At 43.6% G+C, this 27,062-nt stretch overlaps 1 protein-coding gene across 3 annotated transcripts; it reads right to left on the reverse strand.

Annotated features, from left to right (window-relative positions):
- Positions 1–1,967: 1,967 nt before the first annotated feature.
- Positions 1,968–26,858, reverse strand: DNAJB5 (DnaJ heat shock protein family (Hsp40) member B5). 3 transcript variants are annotated; one of them, XM_075186853.1, is made up of 5 exons: positions 26,753–26,840; positions 16,737–16,962; positions 14,219–14,467; positions 11,927–12,528; positions 1,968–3,720 (listed from the first exon to the last, which is right to left on the reverse strand). In XM_075186853.1, exons 2-5 carry the CDS (start codon positions 16,873–16,875, stop codon positions 3,487–3,489), a joined length of 1,224 nt encoding a protein of 407 aa, XP_075042954.1. In that variant the 5' UTR covers positions 16,876–16,962; positions 26,753–26,840; the 3' UTR covers positions 1,968–3,486. The 3 variants fall into 3 exon arrangements, with proteins under 3 accessions (XP_075042954.1, XP_075042963.1, XP_075042973.1); XM_075186862.1 differs by lacking the exon at positions 16,737–16,962 and having other exon boundaries at positions 26,753–26,858; XM_075186872.1 differs by lacking the exons at positions 16,737–16,962; positions 26,753–26,840 and adding an exon at positions 26,668–26,699.
- Positions 26,859–27,062: the final 204 nt, after the last annotated feature.

The raw sequence follows: 27,062 nt of genomic DNA on the forward strand, positions 1-27,062 counted from the left end.
TCTTAGTGACTTACTAGTTTGCATTATCTGATAAGGGGCTACCTGTATTTCATGTGAACTTTCCCTTTAAAGCTGAGTTCTCTGCTCCAGCTGACAGATGAACGTCGGGTTGTTCCCTGGTGCTGGGGTTTATGTAACGCTCTTGGCACCGACTACCCAGCTTTTAATCATATGAAATGAGGACCTGTCGTGTTCTCAAGTGCAAAATGGAAAAAGTCAGCACAAACAGTTGCTGCTATTCCCTGCGTGTGACTCATCACCTCTATCTATGGAGACGTGTCAGCAGTGATATTCAGTCGCTGTGGGATTCTCTCGCTTACAGCACCATAATAGGTGTCTCATGCCAAGCAGCCAGCGTTACCTGGCTCGCCCAGCTGTGTAACTAATATCCCGTGCCAACCTGGGAAGAAGTCTCGGCTGTGCATAGCGTGGAATCTTTTGGTGAAATCATGTTTCACATTAACATTTAATGGCCTATAGTAAATACTGACACTTAACACAACTGTCTAGAATGTCATTATATGCTGTAGCATTAAGATCTCCCTTCACTGGAACTAAGGAGCATCTGTCAAACCCAGATTCATCTTTCAGACCGCCAAATGGTGAAGCGATATTCGTCACTACGGAGAATCCATTTCCACTGCTCCAGTAATGTTGTGCTTTACTCTAGTTGATGTTTGGCATTGCACATGGTGACCTGAGGCTTGTGCCAAGGAAACCCAATCCACGAAGCTCCTGGCAAACAGTTCTTGTGCTTCCAGAGACAGTTTAGAGTTTGGTAGTGTGTTGCAACCGAGGACAGATGGATTTTACTCTTCTCAGCAGTCCCGTTGTGTGAGCTTGTGGGGCCTACTGCTCAGCTGAGCTCCTAGATGTTTACACGTTACTATATCAGCACTTTCCCATGACCAGGTCAGCTCGAGCTGGGCAGGAATTTGACAAAGTGACTTTTTAGAAAGTTGGCATCCTATGATAGCGCCATGTTGAAAGCAGTGGCAGTAATGTTAGCGACCACCACCAACACGATACTACTGCCCCCAACAAGGATTACCTGACTGTCACTTTCCCTACATACTTGTCAAGCCGAATGTTTTATAGTGATTTGTAAGAATTGCGATGAGCTCACAGGGCGGCGGCTGTAAATGACGTTACTTTTAAACCAGACAGTATACTTTGTGGTCTTAAAGGGATAATTTAAGGAGGTGCTGCCTCTATAATGTAAAAGCCTTACTAAAATACATTATCCCTTTAAGACCACAAATAATGCGGTCGCCTTTAAAAGTTACAGCTACGTAGTATCGGCTTCATCATGTTCGCTGTAACGTACCACAACCGTTAATAGACACTGAGCTCTTCAGTACGACTCTTCAGTTCTACTGTTTATATTTGACTATGGAGATTGCCCGGCTGGATGCTTGATATTATGCTGGGGGATTTATGAACAGTAAGAACATTTTTTTTTAGATGTTTTTCAAAATTTTAAAAGTATAGCTTTCTGAGAAAATCAAAATTTTTGATTTTGAAAGCTTTATAATTTTATTGAAATACACTGCTGTGTTATATCATATGAAAGTCCATAAAAAGAGGTTTAAAATGAGACCTTGCCCAACTCTCTTGCTCCATTAAGTGAGCTACAAATGCAATTTAAAAAAAAATATGTTAAAAACAAGTTTTTCGTTGCAGCTTTAAAAAGGTCTATAACTTCAAAACCAGTGCACATATTAGCGAAATACATATATACACTGCACAAATTTAATTGAAATTAGAGAGTGTAAGGTAGATTTTTTTCTAAAATTGTGTTGACTTCCTCTGGAATGAGCCGCTACTGTTAGCAACGGGTGTGGGCGAAATGGTCAAACACACGAATTAGAAGGAGGTGGGGGGTGGATGCAGATACTTTTGGCCATGTCGTGTATGGGATTAATGAATAAACCCCTTTAACAGCAATTTATGCAACAAACAACAAATCCTTTTCACATCTTTATTATAATCTAATAAAATAGACAATCTAATAAAATAGACAACAAACCGGTAGGCGGGTCGTTTCAGGTCATACGATGTAACAATACATAGTATGAATCGACTGTTAGAGCCGAATATTCAGTATAGTGCAATAATCTCCTCCCAGAGCCCTCATGTTAATCTTATTCCTATGTGATTACCTCCAGGGGATCTAGTAGCAGTCATGACATTCTCATTGCTGTGTTTTTTCAATTGCTCTGTGAATTTTATCAAATTCTGACACCTTCTACTTAAAACCCAAAAAGTCAGAAGGATCGTGAGGCCCCGCTTTCACGGTCTGTATTCATACTGAAAATCGAGATCAAGCGAGCTTTTGCCCTTCTGCTCCACAGGTTCTTATGATGTATCCTATTTTCTTTGAGGGCACTTTATGATTTCATTGAAGGTCTGGAAATGACAGGGAGGGCAAATGGTTGAACCAATTTACCTGTTTTGCTCATAACTTGTATCGAGGGGACAGTGTAAATATATGTCTAGTAAATACATTCCCTTGTATTGAGTGTTTACGTGCCTCTAGAAGATAGCTCTGGAAGTTAAACACAAATGAATATAACTTACCTCAAGGACCCAACGGGTCTACGACCATCTACCGCGGGCAAGGGGAGGCCGTCCTTGCTCCTGCAAGCAGCACCTTGTCAATGGACAAAACGCTGCCTACGTCAAACACGATGCCTCGGCCGGAGTGTGAGGAGTCCCCGGTGTCTGCCGCGGTCCGGGGATGGTCTCCTAGTTCCCGCTGAGGAAGTATTTTATCGTAAAGGCAGCGTGTTGTCCATCAAACATATTCTGCATGCAGCAGCGGCCAGGACAGTCCTGTTAAATATCATTCATTAAACACACGTGCACAGAACAGACATCCATCGTCGGAAAATCCACAATATTTTTAATTTATTTCTGCTCAGTGTGTAGAAATGTCAAAATCACTGGTCATTTAAATTATATTTACAAATCTTTTTTTGTTGTTTTTTTTACTTTAAAAAACGGTACATGAAAAGTCATTTACTTCAAGGAAGTTAGTCTGTCTGCGACTAGTGTTAAAAATACTGCTAAAACAGAGCGTGAACCATTTACACGAGCAGCACCTGAAAATCCGTTAAAATACGAGGAGTTATTAGTAGCGTCCTGTTTAACCCTCGACACTGCCAGCAGGGTCTGCGTCACACTGCCTAGGAGTAGGATAGAGGTAGTGCATTCCCTTCTTGGCACCATCACGTCACCGGTGACCTGAAAACGCGTCCCGGTGTCTGTAACGTGAGCATTGGAGTACTCGGGAAATGCAAACTTTGAAAAAGGACTATTGTTTTGTGAAACTAGAAAGTAGTGTTCTTCTGCATAGAACGTGTGTTTATAGACCATTATCCCAGGTTATAGGTACAGAAACTGCCGGTAGGAAGAAAGGTATTCTTGGTATATATGTGATATATTGTGTGGGGGCCCCGGGCCCCTCGTTCTTTCATGATGGTACTAGGAACAGGGCAGGTGCTGTTTGAGGAGTTCCCGGGTGGGTTGCGGTATTCTGTCCGGGAAGCGTACTTGGAACTCTACTATTAAGTCGGCCCGTTGAGTGGGGACTTTCGGGTAAGGCAATCCCTCGCCTCGTAGCCGCTTAACCGTGCCTGGCTTGATGACATCACTACAGGGCAGCGGGATGACCCGTCCATCGATGGTAGGAATGTTGACTGTGCAGCCACACAGGGCCTGAGAGGAGAGAGACAGAGAACCAGGTAACAATGTTATGATATATATATTTATAGTTACAGTCTACATTGGGAGTACAGGCAATACAATGTATCAATATGGGTCGACCACGCAGAATCTGTGACGCAAATGGCGATATGCAATGCTGCATGTTTGGCACTTTTGTGTTCAAGGATAGGAGAATAAATGTATTGGAAATTATAATATATTATACAACAATAGGATTATAGTGATGACCACAAGTTTGTCCCAGTCTCAGATAAGTCCCCCCCCAATGAAACAGCGCCCCCATGTGCTCAGTTAATCATGTAACAGAACTATTGGCCGCCTTTACCAAATTTCGAACAAAACAGCTCTCAAGACCTGGATATGTGCTTAATTTATTTGTAAGGAACAGCTCTACCAAACACACAAACTTGGGCTTAGACAATGAAAAAAAATACCTGAAAGGACCCTGCTCCTGAGAGCTTAAAATCACGAAGGGGGCTGTGACAGAGGAGATTGGGCGGGACAGAAAAAGGTTGGACCAGTGAGAGGTATAAGGAAGGAGTGGAATAGGGTGTGGTGGGTTTTCAAGGAGCATTTAAAGCTTTGGAGCCTGCACAAGAGTCCGACTGTGTGGAAGGGAGTTCCCCAAGTGGGGAGCAGCGTGGGAGCAGTATTAGGGGGATGAGACACAGATCAGGGCAAGACCTGAGTGTATAAAGAGATACAATGTAGGGATTGCCAAAGTGTTAAGGCATAAATGGAAAAGCGAAAGAGGAAAATCAGTCCTGCGGTGGAGTTGAGGATGGATTGAGTAGGGATAGATTATCGAGGGGAATAACAGACAAGAGGAGGTTCCAGTGGTCAAAGTGGGAGATGATGAGAGTTTTGGTGTAATGAGTGGAAAAAGGGTGTATTCTGGCGATGTTACAGAGGTGGAAGCAACAGGTCTCTGAGAGAAACTGGAAATGAGTGAAGGAAACGGTAAAGTCAAGGGGTGCCTGGGGGCAATGGACTCGGGAAGTTGAAGATCTGCAGTGGGGAATATAATTGGACTTTATTTTAACTGGAAACAATTATCCGTAACATGGTTCATTTTTTAACCACACTGATTTAACAGTGGTGTCACACAAAAGGATTGATGGGATATCTCTGTGTGTAGCTAACAACAATTTAAACTAATTATGATTTATTTCGAAAGCGCTACAAAAGGTCCACAGCACCGTACAATGTGGAGTAGATAACAAATGAGATATTACAAAGTGAGGGACGGGGACAAGGTGGGAGCACACGGCGCAAGTCAAGTCTGTGCGCATGGGATACTGAGGTGACTGACAAGTGGACAGGATAGGGGGCCTTGTCTATTGGTGCTTACAATCTAGGGAACGGGTAGACACAAGCAAGGGTGACATGGGGGTGGGGTGGAGTTAGAATGAGGGCTGGTAGGCCTTGATGTAAAGATGAGATTTTAGGGAGCGTGTGAAGTCTTGGAGGCAGGTGGAGAATCTGAGTGGGAGTGAGCAGCACAGGAGAATCTTGGAGATGGGAGTGTGAAGAGATAATTAATGGGGAGGTGAGTAGTTGGCAGAGCAGAGAAGGTGAGAGGGAGTGTGGATGGAGGAGGTTGAAGGTGTAGGGAGGACAGGCAGTGGTTTATGGCACAGCAGGAGAGTGTGAATGGAGAAGAGGTGGTCTTTGGCAGAGCGGAGGGTGGGAGGGAGTGTGGATGGTGAGGAGGTTGGAGATGTTGGGAGGAGAGATTAGAAGGACTGTGGATGGAGAGGAGGTTGAAGAGGTAGGGAGGACAGGCGGTGGTCATTGGCAGAGTGGAGAGGATGGGAGGGAGTGTGGATGGGGATGAGGTTGGAGATGTTGGGAGGAGAGATTAGAAGGACTGCGGATGGAGAGGAGGTTGAAGAGGTAGGGAGGACAGGCGGTGGTCATTGGCAGAGTGGAGAGGATGGGAGGGAGTGTGGATGGGGATGAGGTTGGAGATGTTGGGAGGAGAGATTAGAAGGACTGTGGATGGAGAGGAGGTTGAAGAGGTAGGGAGGACAGGCGGTGGTCATTGGCAGAGTGGAGAGGATGGGAGGGAGTGTGGATGGAGATGAGGTTGGAGATGTTGGGAGGAAAGGAGTGGCTAAGGAATTTATAGCTGAGGAGTGGGAACTGGATTCTGTAAGGGACAACGAGGAAAGTCAGTCGAGAACCGTGTTCATCATCTACAACTACATTTGAAGTTGAGTAAAATTAAATGCATTTAGAAAACAGACATCTGTTAATGATTTTTCTAATGATATAATACAGAAAAGTACATCCGTGTATCCCTTTACATTTTATTGTGAAAACCTCATCCAGGTGACCTCTCTCCGGAGACGGCAGCCCAGCAGAGGACACCAGGTACGAGCGAGCCCAGCAGAGGACACCAGGTACGAGCGAGCCCAGGAGAGGACACGTTCTCCTCATTAGTGATTCACATGCCTACAGCAAAGGCTGACATGGTCTATTCCTGGAAGAGGAGAACGGTGCTAAATATGGCAGCAGCCGACATTCACATTACAATCCCGTGGGAGAGAAGTGTGATGCTATGAGACGCTCTCATCTTCTCTCAGCTTTAATGGAACATCGCTCTTCACCTTGACTCACTTACACATCGTTTCTAGGTAAGAAATCAGGTTGCACAAATCTAAGCTCTTAACTTCGTTTTGCAGGTGGAACCAGGACTCGAATCCGAGTGGGTTTAAGAATCATTACGTGGAGACGGGAACTTAGCCGGAAAACGGACACTTTGGTCAGGGTCTCCCGACCTGTGTGTTGATCGCACTACCAGGATGAATATATAAGCCTGTTACTGTGACACAATAAAATAAGGAAATATGCAATGTCACACTGTTTTAATGGAATGTGACAATTATCTAAGACTTTATTAGTCAATTATGTCAACATTGGTTGCCACAAAGCAATTAATAACCCTGTAGGCAAGTTGCTTGTCAAAAAGGTTGGGAATCGCTGCCCTCGGCTGCTGTCTGACCACAGCAAATATAGGGACTCGTGTTAGGAGCAGAGCAAACAAAACGAGCAAATTTGCTTCTGGGCAATGCACAGGGTGTAAATGCATTTATTACTTTGCACGCAGGGAGAATAGTGGCTGCGTTGTCATGTAGCACACAAATACCGAGCAGCTTTTTACACTGCGATTTAGAGCTGCAATCGTACACAACTCTAAATCTGTCCGCACATTTGTCCCCCCTCCCCGCAGTGTAACATGGTTTTGCCAAGGTGCAAATCGGGTCCTAACTCTAAATGATGCCCATAGCTGGAGATGAAGGGATAAAGTTCAGTCCCACAGTTGTGGTTATAAAGCTCAGAAGTGAATGTTGGGTATTACTGCCCCCTCCCTAGTAACTTTTGCTAAATGGGAATATTCGTTTGTCCAGGGACTCTATAGATTGTAAACCTGAGCAGGGCTCTCTTATCTCCTGATGTCTTATCTAATTACGGTGTTTGTTCTCAATTGTAACACAGACTATAGCTATATAAGTGATTGTTCTCACAGCTAGGTGTAATTGTACCTCAATTCGGAATGTATTGTATCAGAACAAAGGTGTCATGTGACAAGTGGGCAGGGCGTGTTTAAAGTGTTGTGCATCATAAAATACACGTGACTGCACTATTTCTATCAAGTAAATCACCCACCTAGAAGCACAAACCTATCCCCGAGAGGGTGATAACAGAATAAGCATTGCACGCGTCCCGCCGCCATCCTGAAATACGTCTCCTGCCATGGTTTGTTTAATAGGTTATCGCTGATGAATCGCACCCCCAGTGATACCTCCTTGTTATATTAGACGAAGTGAAGGGACAAAGGCCCTATCACCAGCGAAAATATCTGTTTTTGCAGCAACAGGACATGTTAGCCAAAGGGCGAAAAGCCCATTAGTCCGAGACTTGACCCTCTTCACGAAATGAGAAAAGATTGCAGGTAATCTCACTACATCATTTTATTGGTCTTCTGTATTTTAGGCTGGGCACACGGGACAGGATCGTTGTCCAATGCATGTGACCAGAACGGCCAACACACAACCGTTTGGCACAGCCGATCTCTCCCAGCTTCCCAGGACGCCTTTTAGTGTGATTGGAAACTGGCGGGACACACGGGCAGATAGGGCAATTTACCAGCATGCAAGATAACAATTCTCTCACAGTTTCAATTACACTATTATTGGGCAACGGGCTACTTTCTGGGTCTCATATAGCAGATATCTCAGCAAGTGACAGACTTTAGCTTACATAGGCTATGCACATATTCCTGCAGGAACACAGATGACAGCTTCATAAACTGTACAGACATCTCCCAGAACCCATGAGCCAATTGTCCCAGCTCCCCCCCGTGACTCTTGGCCGGGTAAAAATACATTCTGCTTTATATAGCCGTGATGGAAATTCTGCATCTATCAGGTGGAAGCAGAAAAAGGTCACTGGGAGGAGGATCGGACAAGGGCCATAGAGCATATTCCACAGCTCTATTCTCTGGGAAGGGTGGAGGGGGCTGAGGGTCTGGCTATTAAAGCAATATAGCCCCAAGACATCAGACCCACCAATGACAGGGCTGCGCCACACACAACCGTTGGGGGTTATTCTACCTGTTTGTGTTAGTTTTGTTAGCAGAATTAGCTGTAAAACTGGATATGCAAGAACGGCACTCACACAAGAACTGTTCAGGGATGTCAGAGGTTAAAGAAACAGTTTTAGGACTATTACTAGATATATGTCTGTCACGGTGGATGGAGAAGGACGACATACTGCAGATCTCTCAGGGTTTGGAACGATCCATTATCCGTTCACGTGGGAGAAGGGCCGGTAGGTGGTTTTGCACTGCCGCAGTACCCGAGCTGGGTGGAGTTTCCGGCTACTTCTCCACGTTACACCAGTAGAGTGTTAGGAACGGTGACGTCTGCAGGAGGGAAGTGAGTGCGCTGCTCAGCGTGACTTTTGTACATGAATTACACGTTACGCTGGGCAGCACTAGGTCTACTCTTCCTGGCACCACTCCTCACTGATCTAAGGCGCTGACAGCACAGTCAGAGGGCTTTCTACTCTACTTTTATCAAGCATAAGAAATAGAAAAGGCTCTTCTACTCCCAAAACAAAAATACTGTGTAATATAACACCTAAATCATTACCAGCAGTCCGTGTGAATCCATTATAATCAGATATTGTGAAATCTTCCAAATCCTTATGATGAGAAGCAACTAAGTTCTTCTTGAACCATAAAAAGTTCTCACAAAGTTATACCAAGAAAAAAAATGCAAAAAAAACTTATTAACCTCAATATTTCAATAAATGATCAATCCCCCTTTCCTTCCAACAATAAAAAACAAAACATGTCCGTTTAATAAATGCTTGGTGATACACGCAATGTGCAGTCCACCTTCAACGTCCCGCGCGCTCACATAAACAAAATCTGTGTGAACATTGCTCGAGTGAGGATACTTCAAGCCAAAAATACAGGATAGAATGCCGATAGTGAAATGTCTCCGAATGATGAATTGTATCCCACTCCCATTATAAACATGGAGCGAAAGCCCTTTAAATATATGTGCTTCATAGAGAAACCAGGGTTGTAGGACCCTGTGGGATTTTTTGTAGAAATTTCACTGATTAATCTCTTGTATTAAAGCTCAAAATCAATAAAGAGGAAACAACAGAGGAATCCTCTGGTGCATTTTATTTAATATAATCTTCTTTCACAAAACATAAATCAAAACATTTACATACAAACTTTTATTGAACCCATAAAATATATGAATAAAAACTGCCAAAAGGTGCAGCAATTCTCTTACACGAGAATGAAACTCCGTCAGCAGATGTAATGTTACCCAGGAACAGCCCAAGGTATTCAGAAACCTGCCACTCGTACCTTCCCACACCCACCAACGCATTTCAACCTCCTTGAAAGAGACCTTTGTGACGCAATGCAATGGAGATTTTTCAGAGGTTGTATACGATTTTTCTATTGAGTTCTTAAAGGGCTTTCACTTTTGTATATGTCAGTGAAATACAATCAATCCATCAATAGATCAGGCATTCTAACCGTGTTTTGTTTTTGCATATGAGAACTCATCACTCCAGCAATGTTCAAACACATTTTGCTTATGTAAGTGTGCAAGATATTGAAGGTGGACTGCACATTACAAAATTCATCACCAAGCATTTTACACAGACATGTGCAAGTTTGTTTTTGTTTCTTTTTACACGGAAAAGGAAATTGATTTACTTGTTGAAATAATGAGATTTAATTTTTATTTTATTTTTCACCAAAACATTTTTTGGTGTTTTCTTTCTTGATACAAATTTACATTTATGAAGATTTATCACAGTTCTGAAAGAATTTCATCACTTCTCATCCTAAAGATTTGGGAGATTTCACAATATAGGAATATAATGGACTCGCACAGAGTCTGCACTTGTTAATGATAATTAGGCGTTATATTACAGGGTATACTCACATTTTACCACTGCCTATTCTATTTCTTATTATTGATAAACGTGTGGGGAATTGGGGCTATCCCGTGTTGGTTTAGGTGGGCAGGATCTTTCAGGAGTGAGTGGGAAGTTGGGACGCAAGAAAATCAGCATCCGCCATAGTTTAGCCATCACTAGATTATTAAAATATGACAGAAAGAGCTCAGTATCATTTTGAAATAACTTCAATGCTGTATAAATGTCTCATGTAAAGTATTTGTACATTCCCGCACCACACCCAAAGAAATAATCACTGAGCACACAGCATCAACAGCTGTCATGTGAACACGCCTGTAACAGGCATGTTTGGAGGAAAGTTCCAGCAGTCAGCTCTTGTCACAGGGAAGTTATACCGTATACACAAGGACACTGTGATAATCAGGTTATATAGACTAACGATGCTTAGAAAACCAGGGAACCACAAGAACTAATATCTGTTCTTATAGCCCCAAAAAACCGTGAAACAGGCACGTTTGTCGCACTTGTCATGAATATTTGGTCCTGTAGACTGCCTGCGGCACATTTAAAAAAAAAAAGCCTTTAATTTATTGATTTGTGCACTGGATATACCGCCTGCTGCTTCTACTACATCCAATGATTTTATGTTTCTCGATTAATTCTGCACATATTTTCCGATACGATAATGCTCTTCTATTTGTGCTGAATACAACTGCGTCTAAATTGTATCCCCGTGGAACAAATACAAGAGCATAATGAGATAAAATATGGTTACACAGCACCAAGGAAGAAAAAGTATTTGGTGAAAGTCGCAGTAGGACACGGTTTATTTGTTCCTTTACCATTTTTGGGGAAATATTCAGTTCCTCACAGTTTAAGTCTAGTGCTCGAAATGGAGCGAAGTAAATTTACTGACAGACTCTAAACAAAATAAGCCCAATATTTTCTCTTTTTTTTTTTACAAATCTGCAAGTAAAAAAACTTGTAGAATCCTGGTCAGCTTTACTTGCGGAGGTTCAGCTCCTGGTCCTAGAAGACTGGGTCACCAATTCCTTGAGTGATCCCTCATTGGCCTCCTGGCTTATCAGGAGCTTTGCGCGTGTACATGGTGAACAACTACAATATTTATTTTATGACTTTATCTAGACTTTGTACTCATAGCTCTGCAGTTAGGTAAAGCCTCTCAACCATCCAATTCCCTCTCCTCTGTATTGCTCTATATATTGCCTGAAGCACAGATCCTGGATTGTACCGGTGACTTGTCACTTAGTATTTACAGGAGATACTGGCACCAGCTACTGACTGGCAATCTCAGTGTAAGAGAAGCTTCTGGGTAATCTCCAAGATATCGGGAGAGCTCAGTAGCTGATTGGTTAAGAGCACAACAGAGAAGGTTTGGTTGCAATGGTTATTTTTCACTTTGTAAAATGCTCACTGTCCAGTCAAATTACTAGTACAATCCAGGCACATGGCTTCAACAATATAGAACTTAAAAAAACCCAATCAATAGAATACAGTATGCACTTCCAAGTTTGCGGTTTCCTGGTTTTTTTTTGTGTGTGTAGCCCATTGCCCTCATCCATCTGGGGATCCCATGTCCCTGACCATTGAAAAAGCAGAACTTCTGAGAGAACCCCAATTCCAGAAGGGAGAGTAGTCACATGAAAAGGACAACCTCTGATGGTACCAGTGACACTAATAAGACATGAAAGTAATAATCCCATGGATTTATGCTCACCTCTTTCAGAGTGATCTTGGCTGTATACACAATGTTGGACCCATCTCTCTTGAAATGTGCATGAGGTTTGTCCTTCAGTAGGAAGACAATATCAGCAGGGATATTTTCAGACGTGGCATCTCCCTCTTTGGGGAAGGTGATCTTGGTCCCCTCTTTCCACCCTTTCTTGATCACCACATTGAGAATCTTGTCCTCACTTCTCACCGTGCGTCCGTCTGGGTTCAGCCGCCTCCGTGTGATTTTCATACGTTTGGTGCAGCCATGATAGATTTCCTCTAAGGACACTTTCAGCTCATGGACAACAGGGGGGTCCTGAACTTTCCGGCGGTTGTGCAGCTGGTCTGGGTGCCGCCGGTGGAAGCCGTTCACACCATTGAGACCGAAACGCCCAAAGCCACCAAAGGGATCATCGTCGTCATCATCGATGTCCATCTCTTCATGGTCAAAGCCGTTGGACATACGGGAGCGGTTTGAACCAAAGAAGATGTCAAAAGGATTTGAGCCTCCAAAGAAAGAAGCAAAGGTAGCGTGGGGGTCCCCATGGAAAGTATAGTGGAAAGAGTTGCCCGTGTTACCAGTTGATCCCCCACCTGTCTTCAGACCTGTCAGAAAGAGAGAATATCGCTTAGGTATATACAGTAGCTATGGTGATCAACAATACAATACAATACAAGCACAAAACAGCATTAAAAGGAGCTTCCATGATAAAAGTAGTTGCTTACAATGCGTGCCAACCTTCACAATCATAATGGAGCACCAGAGGGTCGGACACAAGCCAAGTAGTAAAGGCAGATTCCTCACTGGATGACTTTCACACTTTTCCCATTAGGAGCAAGTTGACTTCTAGTCGTGTGTTGGACCCTTCTGTGCCAAAAGATGATTATGGAGGCTGATCAGAACAAACTATCAGGACCCTACTGGATTGTGGACCCTACTTCTAGTGGAAGGAAATGATTTAACATGAAAACCCCCTTTGAACTCATTAGAATCTTGAAATGTTTTATTTAATACATTCATCGTCATCTACATTTTGTGCTTGCTGCAAGGATAATGAAATAGGAACAATTTAGTAACAAAAAGTTCATGCAACTTTGAATATCTTCATTTCTGTCATTGTATCTATGTTTTTGTGAACTTTACAATAAGTATCTATGGTTGCATCACATGACTTGTGATATGTGACTGTGAATTTACTGGACTTCTTAGGGAAGTATTATGTGTATTTTAAATACAGCAACCAATTATACACTGAACAGCGTCAAACTGCTTTCAGAATGCCCATTTGTCCTGGCTGTGTCAGGGGCGGAGGGGAGGTTGTTATGTGCTCCTAATTCTAACTCCTTGGACAATAGGAAACTTTCATCTGCACAAGTCATGTGACAGCCCTGGCTCCGTTAACCTTCCAGCATAAACAGCACAGTCGTTCTGTACAAATAAGTCCTGGCTGAGCCTGGGTACTGGAGGCCGGTTATTAATAAATAAAGATGATCAGTACACCCACCTTACGCTCCAGACAATCACTGAGCTCTTGCGCAGAATGATAAACTTACAAGTAGTTCGAGAGAACATTGTTAGGAAGCAACAATAAGTCACTATGGATTTCTTAAAATAGAAATATAGCTGAAAGAGTTTGTTCTTGGGTTCTACAAAGAGCTGACATGTAACGTCTACTGTCTGTCTGCCAGTCTCTACTGTCCTGTGGTTGGAATAAACTACCAGCCGATATCTCAAATATAAAATAAGGTTTTCTAGCAAAATATGAAAATTAGGCCAAAGATTCTTTTCAAAAGTAGTCTGTACAGGATGTAATCCTTAAGTTCGAAATATCCCCAAGTATAACTTCAACAATACCGTCGACTGGATTTGTGGATCTGTGGGTCATATGCCCGCAAAGTTCAGTGGGACGTTTGGAGGAAGAGCAGTCTACAACTAGGGGGCACGTTCCGGAGCGTGAAGGCAGCTTAGGAGTAACAATATGATTCACTATTTTACATGTTGGCATAAAACTTCTTACAGAACTATTTTAGAGCTTAGAACTTCAACAAATGTTTAATATTGTTTATGATAAACACATATTTTGCAACATTGACCACAAGGTCCCTGCTTGTTTTATTAAACACATACATAAAAGGGCTTTTTACCTACAAGTTGGCATGAATTAGACCAATGGGGTACTTAATATCCACAGTCACAAAACAATTCATCATACCAATACATGTTGTTATAGTGACAACGATCAATATCTGGCTGTGATAGCCATGTGTCCACCTGCTCAGCCTCCAGAACCCTTACCTTCCTCTCCGTACTGGTCGTACACAGCCCTCTTTTTGGGGTCGCTTAGAACGTCATAGGCTTCTGCAATTTCCTTGAACTTGTCCTCCGCGTTGGCATCCTTGTTCTTATCTGGGTGATATTTGAGAGCCATCTTGCGATAGGCCTTCTTAACCTCATCCTCATTGGCCCCAGAAGGGATGCCCAAGATCTTGTAGTAATCCTTCCCCATGTCCAACGTGTGAGGTTTCTGATCAAGAATCCTCGCCCCTAGAGAAGAACACGGAAACGTCATACGTGTACGTACCCCCGTATCCCAAACAACAGTAAATGGGACAATTAGGTTCAGATGAACGAACTCCCTCATTCCAGAACATCATTACAGAAATGTTCTAAGCGCTAATCTGAGATTTTCTATGCACTGAATAAAACTGATGGAACATTTTGATGGTGTAATCATACATTTAATAGTTTTCTTACTTGATTTCTAGTTTTCAAAAATACATTTACGAAACCTCAGAATAATTTTTTTAAGAGTTAGAATTTGCATCCAGATTAGAACCAATGCAACATGATTAGTATTTTCATTATTCATAATAATGTATTTATTTTATCAACAATACAACTGAATTTAGGGCACAGAGTTGTTTTTGCAGGAAGTTGGTCACGACACCTAATCTCGTTACTTCTCAGACACATTGTAATGTCTAAATGTTTCATCACACTTTCATAATCAAAGTATGAATTCAAAGATCTTCATGTAATAAGCCTTACATTTCTGGTACTCGCATCTTCAAATAATCAGAATCAATTTAACAATACAGTGTCTCAGAAATAAAGGATTCATTTCCCTATTTTGCCAATGCTTCGTGGAAAGGATTTCATTATCTGAAGCCAGGCTGAGACCATGTGCAGGCAGGACAGGCAGATGTCTTGGGTGAAGAGTCCTGTGGGTAACAACTCCCAGCATTGAATACAAATCTTGAGCGCAAGATTATGGATTGACAATGAAAGGGTTAAAGAGGACTCCTATTCCCAGTGTCAGATCCATGGATAAGTCACTTTGTCTCCTTGCGACTCAAGGAGCACCAGAACTAGATTGTAAACATCATTATTCTGAGGCTTAAAAGGAGTTGCACAAATATCTGTCAACTGCCCACTGCTAGCTCTGACGATTGCCCAATATCTGAAACCAGATGCCAACATCTGTGGCACTTAATGCCACCCTCCTGCGTCCCTTAAACATCTTCCGGCAAATTGCTGTCAACACCAGCAATCGGCACCTGACATCAGATACGCAACGGTCACTATAGTGTTATTGCAGGGTTTCATTTCTATATAAGAGTGCGGAACATAATTATTAGACATCGTGGCCGTGTCTAAAGCTGGGTACACACTACAGGGTTTTCGTCCAATAATCGGCTCAACCAGCCGACAAACGACCGCTCGTTCGAAAGTCGGGTCAGTGTGTGTAGTGACACGATGGTCGAAAGTCTGCCCAAATAGACGATTATCGCCTCATTTGGTTGGTCGTACCGTTTAATTTTTTCCGATCAATCACCTAACGATCATGTAGTGTGTATGCACTCAGGCTGACGATCTCCAGAGTTTACAGAGTCGTGTTCTTTTCAGCCGATGTTAGCACTGAATGTCAGAGTGAATAAATGTAGAGAGTGCTGTAGAAGGAATAATTCATTTGTTTGTTCCGAGACAGAATAATTTGTTTGAGTCACAGAAGTTAACGAAATTCGTTAGGACATGTGGATAGCTATAAAAAGGCGGTTTTAATCAGCGTAACAATGTGACATTAGTGAATGAATGAATATTGTGGTGTCATTCTCCGGACTAGAGGACCAAACAAAGGACCAGATGAACAGCACAGATCTGAAGGTAAATCGTGTCAGTGTGTATGGATGAATCGTCAGACTGATCGGACCTTCAGTCGTAGGTACAATCGTTTGCGATAGCACGTCGGTCTGAACAATTCTTCAGTGTGTACCCGGCTTTACACGGATCAAAACTCACTTTTCCATTGTTCTAAGCCCCAGGCCTATCATGTAAATCTAAATAATCTCAATAGTTATATGATACAACATTTTATGCCAGACCTTGTCCATCTGGCAGTTGTATTGGTACTAGGCAAGAGATGCCCTTTACTCGATATATTGAGGACGGAATTTTAAGAGATACAGGAGATACTGCGAGTTAATATGAAGATATTTGTTCGACCAAAATTTACAAATGAGTCCGTAAACTGGACAACAAATCTTTATATGCTGACAAACGGACATGATACATTAAGTCTGGAGATGACCGGTGGTCAGGAGTCTGACTGATCCATGACATGTAAGACTAGTCAAATATTACTGGCTAAAAAATCCGATCCATCCAGTTTTAAATCCACTTAATGAGCTGCTCATTACTAACTCCCTTTGTAGATAATCTGACTCCTCCAATTGTCTCTGACACTGTAATAAAACACAGAATTTCAGAAACACTAGTGCATGCATCATTCACAGAAACCTGGATAAATACCTACCCCCAAAGTGAGCAGATAGAATCCCCAAGGTAATACCCACTCTAAAAAACGTGGTCTTGCGCTTCTCTTGAGCGCCGTCACCAATAGACTTGATAAAAAAATCGTTGCCAACTTTTTGCCTGGGTTCACACTTAAACATGATGTGGCGGCCTGCAGGATAAGCAGAGTGGGCCGACGTCCCCACAAGGGCAGCGGGATTGCAGGCTTCTAGTGGTTAGTCAGGCATCTAGTAGAAGGAAACACAGGTTTGGAGGCAAAATCCAAAGATCATGTGATTTTAAAAAAGGATCTTTCAAATGAGCACCAAAAACACGAAACTGGAAGAATGTGAGAGAGAGATGGAGATGGAGATGATGAATGAAGATCATGAACAGGGGCAAACGCAGGATTTGTAGAGGGGGTTTCCACACCACGCGTGACCACCATGCATGGGGGTGTGGTTATAATTTTAGACAGTGCTTGGCTGCTCTCCAACTCTTCCTATCCCCATAATATAAATGGGCAATGCTGCGTGCCCTACTGTTACGTTAACACTACTGTTAACTTTTCAAGCTGAGCTGTGTGAAGAGGGGGCAGGGTCCAGCCACCTCAATTATACAGTGCCCAAGGCTTGGATGGGGTTTCCAGGCACTAGAAACCCCCCTCGGTTTGCCTATGATGAAGGTCTTCTTAAAGGGCAACTCCACGCAACAATTGTAAAGAAAAATAAATTCTGCCTAACTAAATCACTATGCTGGACACACAACTTGCTGGAATAACTTATGATCCTTGAAATAGGAGGACTGCAAGAAATAGCCAGTTGAAGACTCTGACATGGCTGTTGCAAAATACCCATTTTATGTATCAGGCGTAACTTGTAGGCACGGAGCTTAATAATTTTAATGAGGCATTTTTATTTTTTTTTATAAGTCATCTTCAAGGCTATGTCGCTCTTGAAGCGAGATGTAAATTATAGCATGTCAAAAAGACATTTCTAATGGTTACGGATCACCATCTTCTCAAGACGGTGCTAATCCTTGACCTTTCTTCCTGGAGTTATTGTAATCCTAGACTCCGTCAGGAGTATGCTCAGTTGTCCAGCTGTCTACTCCTGTCCCAGATGTAGACATTTTATTAGAATGTCCTTTTTGGCATATCAGTAATGCAGTTACTGGAGAAAAGCATTTCATTTAGCCTAAAAAAATGTTTGAAACGAACGCTAAGGCTGGATAGATTTGAAATCGGAGATGATTGTGGAACAGGACAGACATGAACAAAGACGACGAAACAGAAAGAATCTCCCATAGAGCGATGCCAATGACGAGTGATGGATGAACAAACCAAGGCCAAAAAAAAGATACAGCTAAATGGTTATTCTTTGAAATAAAAAAAAAACCCAAATCCTGATCCATGATTGGTCATGGAATGAATATATTATTATGTATATGGCGAGATGATACATAACTCATATGACAATATTTACACTTGTACACAGAAGGAAACCAAGCACAGGGAGAGGTTTTCAGAGGGTATTGGGAACAGATGCAGATTAAGACACTATACACGGATTAAGTTCATACAGGGAAGTCGTCCCGTATTATAAATGTATTTTTCCAGCCCAGACTATAAAACCTTTAGCACACAAAGAAGGTTCTGCCTGCTGAGAACTGAGATACATTACTGTATTAATACATTTACGACAATACTATAAACAAATACAATTTAGCTATTGAAGAGAGCAGTGAGGAATGTTCTATACAGCGGACGTGCAGGAATAAGACTCCTGCTGCCACCAAATCAATGGAAATGACCGGCTTAGTAGAACCAGTAGAGAGTGTGAGTGAGTGAGTGAGTGAGTGTGTGAACAGCCAGAGAAAGGATTATGTTCTGACTGCACAATATCTGCAGACGACTACACTGCAGGACAGCTGGCTCCATTTGTAAACACAAATTATTTTCTCTCCCATTCTCTACAGATGTTGAATAAAACAAAACACTTTACAAGGATGAACCTGATTTCTCCATTTAATTTAAAATCAGAGAAACCAGTTTTGACAAAGCAAAGTTCAACGCCTTCCATTAACCACAATATAACAGCGCCACCTAGCAGTCACATTAGAATGGAAAACTATGTTTTTACCACAAGAAAAACTTTCTAGAGCCCAAGATAAAACACATTTTCAAAGCAATTGGACCTAATAGGTTGATGTATCACAAGTTGCGTTCAGTCCGGTAAGAGAGACGGGTGAAGCATTGATAGGATACAAGTTGTTGGCACAATTTTTTTTCCAGTTAACCAGCTTTATCTCTTCGGCTGTAGTGGAACTACAAGTCCCAGCACACACTGCCCCATCACCGGTGGAAAAATGCTGCCAAACATATTGTGGCATTACATGGTCATGGAACTATGGTTCTCCGTCTTTTGTGGAACTAAAAGTCCCAGCATGCTTTGCCATGTGGAACAACTAAAAAAACAAAACGCTGAACTGTCCAAAGCCTTTTCAATTTTCAGAATTTTCAGCGAATTCTGCTATGAGAACATTAGGGTTAATTAATTAGCAGCGGATGGATCACTTAATGCCCATCCAGGCTTAGCTAGCTTTAATTATCCAGTTATAATGCAGCTCTTGTACATTCGCTGGAAGGATCACACTTACCTTTCCACTTGTATTAGTCCTGCCAGCATCATTCCACCATAACCAAGAGTTTCCTCTGACCACAGCAAGCCAAGACATCCGATGGCTTAGCGCTATTGGCAGCATATGCTGGGACTTCTAGTTCCACAATAGCTGGCAAATTCTATTTGGCGTAAGGTGTTTCCGTGGGCCTGCTCCAATGTTATGGCTGGAATCTTCACTCATTTTTCCTCCGAGTAGATTAATTTCAGTGTGGCGGGCAAACATCGTTGCACACTGCTGGCAATTGAATCTGCCCATTTATATATATATAGTTCTGAAGTCTTCAAATGCTCGCTTGAAAAATCAAGTAGGTATAGGGCAAGAGAATGTCTGCAATGTTCCTGATCATTTCACCACTAGGGGCAGTGTTTCACTGTAGTCTGACTGATAGAGTCCTTAACCACCAGATATTTCCAAACTCAGTCAAGCGCAACAAAAACAGGGACAATAACGTCATTCTCATACGTCATGTTTAAGACCATCCTTCTACAGGATAAAAGTAACCTAAACAGTGTGTACAGTTAATAACATTTCTGTTGCATGGCTTTACCAAGCTCGTATAGAAGTGTCAGGCAGAAATGACCCGGCATAGAGAGCCACTGTTTCTATCTTTGCCCGTCTGTCATTGTTATTAAAAGGAAGAATCCGTTCACAAAATAATAACATGAGTAAGGGGCGGAACGGCGCCTCATCTTGCCCCATAGCAAAATTGGGAAAGGGCCCAGAGCAGGGGCCTCAGAGGGAGGGATGGGGGCAGGACCAGCCTCACCGTTGGGCCCAGTAGCTGTCGAACCCCTTGTAGTTCTGCCCTTGGCACGAGGGTATAGGCGAGTAAGAGATGCTAATCTGATATCATTGGGGAAATAAGATTTGAGGGCCCAGCTCGGCCTAACTTAACTGGCGAAGGAGAGAGAACACAAATCCCAGAGTTTGATCATAGGTTTTAGAGGGATAAACAGAACATTTCATCTAGTGTGTGCACTTCCCTGTTTGTGTCACTTAAATTAAATTTGAGGTTAGAGTTCCTGTAAACATGGAGCGCCTAAAACCAAGTTCACAAAAAGTGTTGGCAGCACTGACCAAGTTAATATGATTGATATTTAGAGATTTTTGTGAATGATATACACCAACTTGTGTATCATTGGATCTGTAATAAAGAGCATTATTTAAGGCAAGACAGCCAGCTACACAATTTCCAGATGATTTGACAGGTTATGAAGCACCAAAGCTCACACACCCGGGAGTCACTTCAGGAGGAGATTTATCCACATAAGTCACCGGAAGAGAAGCGGAGACGGTGACTGCAGGGGCGTCTCACAGCACCGAACCATGGACAGAGGATTCTGGCAGCGCTGCAGGGAGGGAGCGGGAGGGTTAAAGCCCTAGTGCTCCTCTCGTCTTTGTGTGAACAGAGCAGTGTGTGGGTGGCTGAGCTGTATTGTTGAATACTCTCTCTGCAGAACATAGCCTGCCCTCATACGGTTTTCTTCAGAACCTAATTGACGCTGGCAATCCCCTTAAAGCAACTCTTCCATATATGAGAGGTACTTCTGAAAACACTTTACTGTACACCTGTTACCTACAGAGTGGAGACAGGCATTTTCTGGGCAACTCTGTAGGGTCTAGCGACATCGGAGGCATGAGGTGCAAAGTGCCTCAGTTATGTCTCTGGTTCCTAGAGAATTGATATTGATTCCAGATGATGACCTTCATCAGAGTTCGCAGTCATCTGATGGAACGGCGACGGAATATCTCCATTTACTATACTCACCCAATCCCGCCACATGCAACAGATGCAGGAAGTGCATTATAAAGGGAGATAAGAATAACTATACCAGAAAAAAATATTTTGATAGGTCAGAAGAGTTCTGCTCAGCCAGAAATTAAGTACAGGTTGCTCAGTTTATGTTGCCATATATTTTATTTTTACAGTTCACCCCACCTGATAAATAAAAGGGCCTCATCAGTGGCAATGGATACTACAGCCGGATATTAGGACACCTCTTGAGTTCTTTGAAAGGAATATGTAATATACTGCATTAGTATCAAAATGTAACCAAATCAGAGTCACCAAAATGAACGCATCGACTTGAGTTATACACGACTAAAAACCACAGAAGGAAGAAACCGAGATAAATGTATTTAGTAAAAGTTGTAGCACGGTTCGCATAAAGCAAACAAAGTCATCCAAAGGAGCGTAACACTTTAAAAACCTGCAGTGAGTTGATGAGTGAAATGAAGAACTAACAATTGCTGGGTTTCCTTCCCTCCAGCATCATAAACCTTTAGCATCAGGTAGCGTCTATGTAATATTACCCTGGTCTAAAGCCATCTATTCTGAGGCTCCATATCTGCCCAGCAACTGCAGCGCAGAAATAAACTGCACATTAACCCACTTTATAGTCTTATTTGGCAAGAAAATCTCAGTATTCAAATCCCCCAGCCCACCTCCTCCCAGCAGCTGACAAACTGCACTCAACTTCTTGGGTAATTCCAGGAATTTCTATCCTATGTGTCAGCCAGCTGGGAGGAATGAGCTCTGTACAGTACGTATCCGACTGATGCTCTTGTTAGGCGGCTATTAATAACATTTCAGGGAAAATGTCTTTTGCCTGCAATCATCAGAGCTTTACACTACCTCCCTAATGTGTTCAGGCAGCCAGTAACATAATGCACTTATAACACAGCATGCCAATGCCTTCACTCCAAGAACCGATATTATTAGTGCCATGAATCAGCCATGAACCTAGGAGCGTGACTTGTCCGACATTGACAAAACACTCACTTGATACTTGGCTGACAAATCCTGCCATGCCATGGTGCAAGGGTTCATGAGAGATTAATGTATATCACATCCTTAACGTTTGTTCCACTCTCCTCCAATCTCAAAAACAAACATTCCTGACCCTCATCCTAATCATCATCATTTATTTATATAGCGCCAGCAAATTCCGTAGCGTTTTACAATTGGGAACAAACAGTAATAAAACAATACTGGGTAATACATACGGACAGAGAGTTAAGAGAACCCCGCTCGAAAGCTTACAATCTAATCCCAGACACCCCTCAGCGTCACTCTTCCTTCAGACCTGGCAAAGCCACAAATCCTGAGAATTTGTACCAAAAAATAGCGCAATTCAGAATATTTCTTATTTGCAGAGTACAACAGCGTTAGAAGCATAAAACTATTTTTTTAGATGACCTGAATTGGCGTTTCTCTGTATGCCCTGTACACTTTACACCCCAGTCATGACTGTATTAAGCATAAGAGCTGACTATCAGCTGAGAGGACATCCCAAATAAGGATAAACCGGAAGGACGAGATTCCTGCTATATGCAGAAAATGATGCCATTTACTATGTGAGTCACACGTGTCTATGTGCTAGGCTGCCTACTACAAGCTGTCTGCCGCTCAACGGAACCAACATGAATGCAAATGTGACAATCTGTTAAATGCCGATTGCTATGCAGAACATTGTTATGGCTGAGCCAATAACTGACAGCGTACAGTCTTTAACCAGCAGAATCTTATAAAGACACAGGGAAGATGTGACACCAATATGAATGACTCCTAAAATTCAGACGCCAACAGTCATCCTTAGGCGTGTTTATTACCTGGCTTCTGATACTTGTCCAGACCTATTTTAAAGACCTTAATTAAGCAGTACCTGCCCACCTTTGGTGGAAGATCAGGATACTGAGACTGTGGTGCATTAACTGAAATCGGGGCGCACCTTCTGGGCTTGATCTGTGAGGGATTTGATCACATTGAGTCACCCCTCTTAGAGAGCTCCACTTGGGTACTGGCTAAACATCGATTGCCCACTAAGCACTTTTTACTGTTTCAATCTGGCTGGACCAATATGCAAAATGTAGCACTTAACCTCATGTATCAAACTCCTATAATCCTATAGCTTGTAAGCAGGGCCTATAGCTTGTAGGCAGGGCCTTCATACCCCTGTCTGTATTACCCAGTATTGTTTTATTACTGTATTTGTTCCCAATTGTAAAGCGCTACGGTACTTGCTGGCGCTATATAAATTATAATAATCTCCTTGGAAAAAGCACTGATTATTTACTAATGACTAGAATACGTGATAACAGAAACACAGGTTAAACGGGCATCGGAGACTGCCGCATGTCCCCTACATCCATGACCCCAAAAAGGACAAGGTTTAAGACCCTAGCGGTCCCCAGTTCATCCTTCACAACCAGCTGTATTAAAGAGCCAGACACAGTATTTTATAGGCTATACAGGTAATAATTCACTAATTCGCAATCTCTATCGTCTAACAGAGGCTAAGGTTCCCCACGTCGATGCAACAGTTGTGGCACTACAAGTCCCAGCAAACCCAGGTTCGAATATATGGAAATTAATGAAAGAATTAAGAATTTTCTAGGCAAATTTTGGATTAATTAGCATGGATATCCTATAAGAAAAACACCAGGATCAGGTTTGAGAGCGGACATACAGGGGGGGGGGGGGGGGAGGTGAGGAAGTACATTCCAAGGATGGATATAGGACCCAGCAGACGTGTACACGGTTAGTCTCTGGCTTGTTATGCAGGGAAGTACAAGACTGCTTTGTACATATATTCCTATGCGTGTCAGCGAATGACACTGAAAGCACTGTACAATTCATGAATGCAATAATTTGTGCCAGCCTAAATTGGCCCTTGCACGTTCCACATGCCACCTCCAATCTGGATGGCACAGAGCGATACCAAGAACAGGAAAGTTAACACCATGGTTACCCAGCTGGAGAACAGGCAGCATGAAAATGTCTTCTCCAGACAGCCTGTCCTGGGCAATTCTTGCCATATAAACAATGTTATTCCCACCGAGTTCGGACAGCTAATGGAAAGATATCCAGCGGACAACATGCCAGTCTGCTTCTCACTGAATAAAGACCCTGATGGAATGAAGAACAGGGTATTCACAAGACATTTGGCTTCTTAAGCTGCGAGGGAACGTATGTAACAGCCCAGAACCCAGCTCTTACAGGGTTAACATACACCCAGCGATACTAAAACATTACATCACCCACAGCCCATCATCGTCTCGTTCTTTGTCTAATTTTCCTTTATCTGTAATTAGAGGGATGAAGTCAGACAAGGGAAGCGGAGGGCTTGATGCTTGTGTCTCATTTTCCATGTACTCTGAGATATTCACAAGCTATAACCGGCATTAGATGCCCAATAAGAGAGTTGTGAATGGGCTCCGCCTGCTGGGCACCATGGCATCAGTGCCAGCTCCACTTTCTCCATCAATGAAGCAGCTCCTGCCATGGTTCAATCCTGGTCACGATATGAAGCGTGAACTCCATGGTGAGGACATAGTGGAGAACATACGGCTGGGAAGCACGGAGACGGCGGCAGCCCTTAGTAGGAGTTCTACCTGAACGAGGACAACCCGGGAAACTGACACAGAGTGGATTTTACTATACTAACAACTGTGCTACAATAACGCTGCTGAAAATCAAAGCACATACCAGAAAAATCCCACAGCCCGACGTGTATAGCTAAGCAGACACTATGTTTCAATTCATGTAGAAAACACAATTAGGACAAAACACACCATCTACAGATCCAACTTTGAACCCTACATATCTGGATAAAGGAATTAAGATTATTGAAACATTAGAGTACAGAAATGGATACAGGAGAACAGAGCTGCCCCGTGTCATGCCAAGCAGACACCAATAAACTGGGGCATCTCATGGAACTGTGTGTGGGATGGGGAAATAACATGACTATAAAGGTACACTGCATCTATAGATAGACCACTGACACAACTATAGGATTCATGGTCCCCAATTAACCCATTAAATAGGCTCTAATACAGGAAGCATCTAACATACACTGATCACATTATATACTGTCCAGCAAGACCCTATAGATATGTATAACCATTAATAACACAATGAGCAGACTACAGCTGTCATATATAAACATACAACGGGAGTCTCAAGCCCCCATCCTACCCGGTGGGTGGATGGGCAGCAACAGTAATAGAGGATCAGATGGACACATTATACACAGTTTGGAGGTCTGGATGAGGGACACCCTCCATGGGTGGACACACCATGGAGGGGTACACAATGGGGGAAGTGGGTGTGGGAGACACAACTGGTGGTCAGATCCTGGTGAGGGATACATAATTTGGGGGGGGGGGGGGGGGTCAGATCAAAGGTATACACAATGGGGATTATACACAATCAGGGTGGTCAGACCATAGAGGGGACAATTTATGGTCAGATCCTGGTGTGGGATACAATGGGGAGAGGGGCAGATCACAATGGGGGTGATACACAATCTGGGGGTCAGATTATGGTAGGGTGATACCCATTGGGGGGGAGGCAGATCATGAGGAAATAACTAGTGAGGGACAGATCATAGTGGGGGATACACAATGATGGGGGGGGGGGTCAGATCATAGGGGTAAGCTAGGTGGAGAGGATCACCTGACTTGGACAGTGCTCTGTGATTGGCAGAGGGGTGATATAATGAACATGATGCCCCCTGTATCAGAGGACAGAGCCCCAGTATTACCAGCCCCTGAGAAGACAGTGTGTGACCCCCCCCATATAGGGCACTACAGAGGACAGAGCCCCAGTATTACCAGCCCCTGAGAAGAGTGTGTGACCCCCCCATACAGGGCACCACAGAGGGGAGAGCCCCAGTATTACCAGCCCCTGAGAAGACAGTGTGTGACCCCCCCCCCCATATAGGGCACTACAGAGGACAGAGCCCCAGTATTACCAGCCCCTGAGAAGAGTGTGTGACCCCCCCCATACAGGGCACTACAGAGGGGAGAGCCCCAGTATTACCAGCCCCTGAGAAGAGTGTGTGACCCCCCCCATATAGGGCACCACAGAGGACAGAGCCCCAGTATTACCAGCCCCTGAGAAGAGTGTGTGACCCCCCCATACAGGGCACCACAGAGGACAGAGCCCCAGTATTACCAGCCCCTGAGAAGACAGTGTGTGACCCCCCCCATATAGGGCACTACAGAGGGGAGAGCCCCAGTATTACCAGCCCCTGAGAAGACAGTGTGTGACCCCCCCCCCATACAGGGCACCACAGAGGGGAGAGCCCCAGTATTACCAGCCCCTGAGAAGAGTGTGTGACCCCCCCATACAGGGCACTACAGAGGACAGAGCCCCAGTATTACCAGCCCCTGAGAAGACAGTGTGACCCCCCCCCCCCCCCCATACAGGGCACCACAGAGGGGAGAGCAATATTAGGAATACCCACAGGGGTGCAGACACCTACAGTTATCCTGACATACCGCTGGGGGTTATGGGTAGGAACATACAGGTGACCGGTCTCCCGGCACACGCATGCGCAGAGCACTCACCCGTCCGCCGCCCGGCTGCTTCCTCAGCTACTAACTGAATCCCAGAGCTGGAGCCGGCAACTAGCGGCTGCCGTGACGTCACGGGGAACCCGCCCCCGCACCCAGCCGCAAAGAACACGGCCCCGTCTCCTATTGGCTGCACGTCGGCCGAACCCACCAATCACCACCTCCCCGGCCACCCTTGTCACACACTCTGCTGGGCGGAGCTAGGTTACATTTTATTCAAAACCCGTTATACACACACTCGCTGAAGGCGCCGCTGATTGGCTGACTGGCTGCTCGCTTTCTGATTGGTCGCGGCGCTGGAGAA

The sequence above is a fragment of the Mixophyes fleayi genome, chromosome 1 (assembly GCF_038048845.1).
Source record: "Mixophyes fleayi isolate aMixFle1 chromosome 1, aMixFle1.hap1, whole genome shotgun sequence".
NCBI lineage: Eukaryota > Metazoa > Chordata > Amphibia > Anura > Limnodynastidae > Mixophyes > Mixophyes fleayi.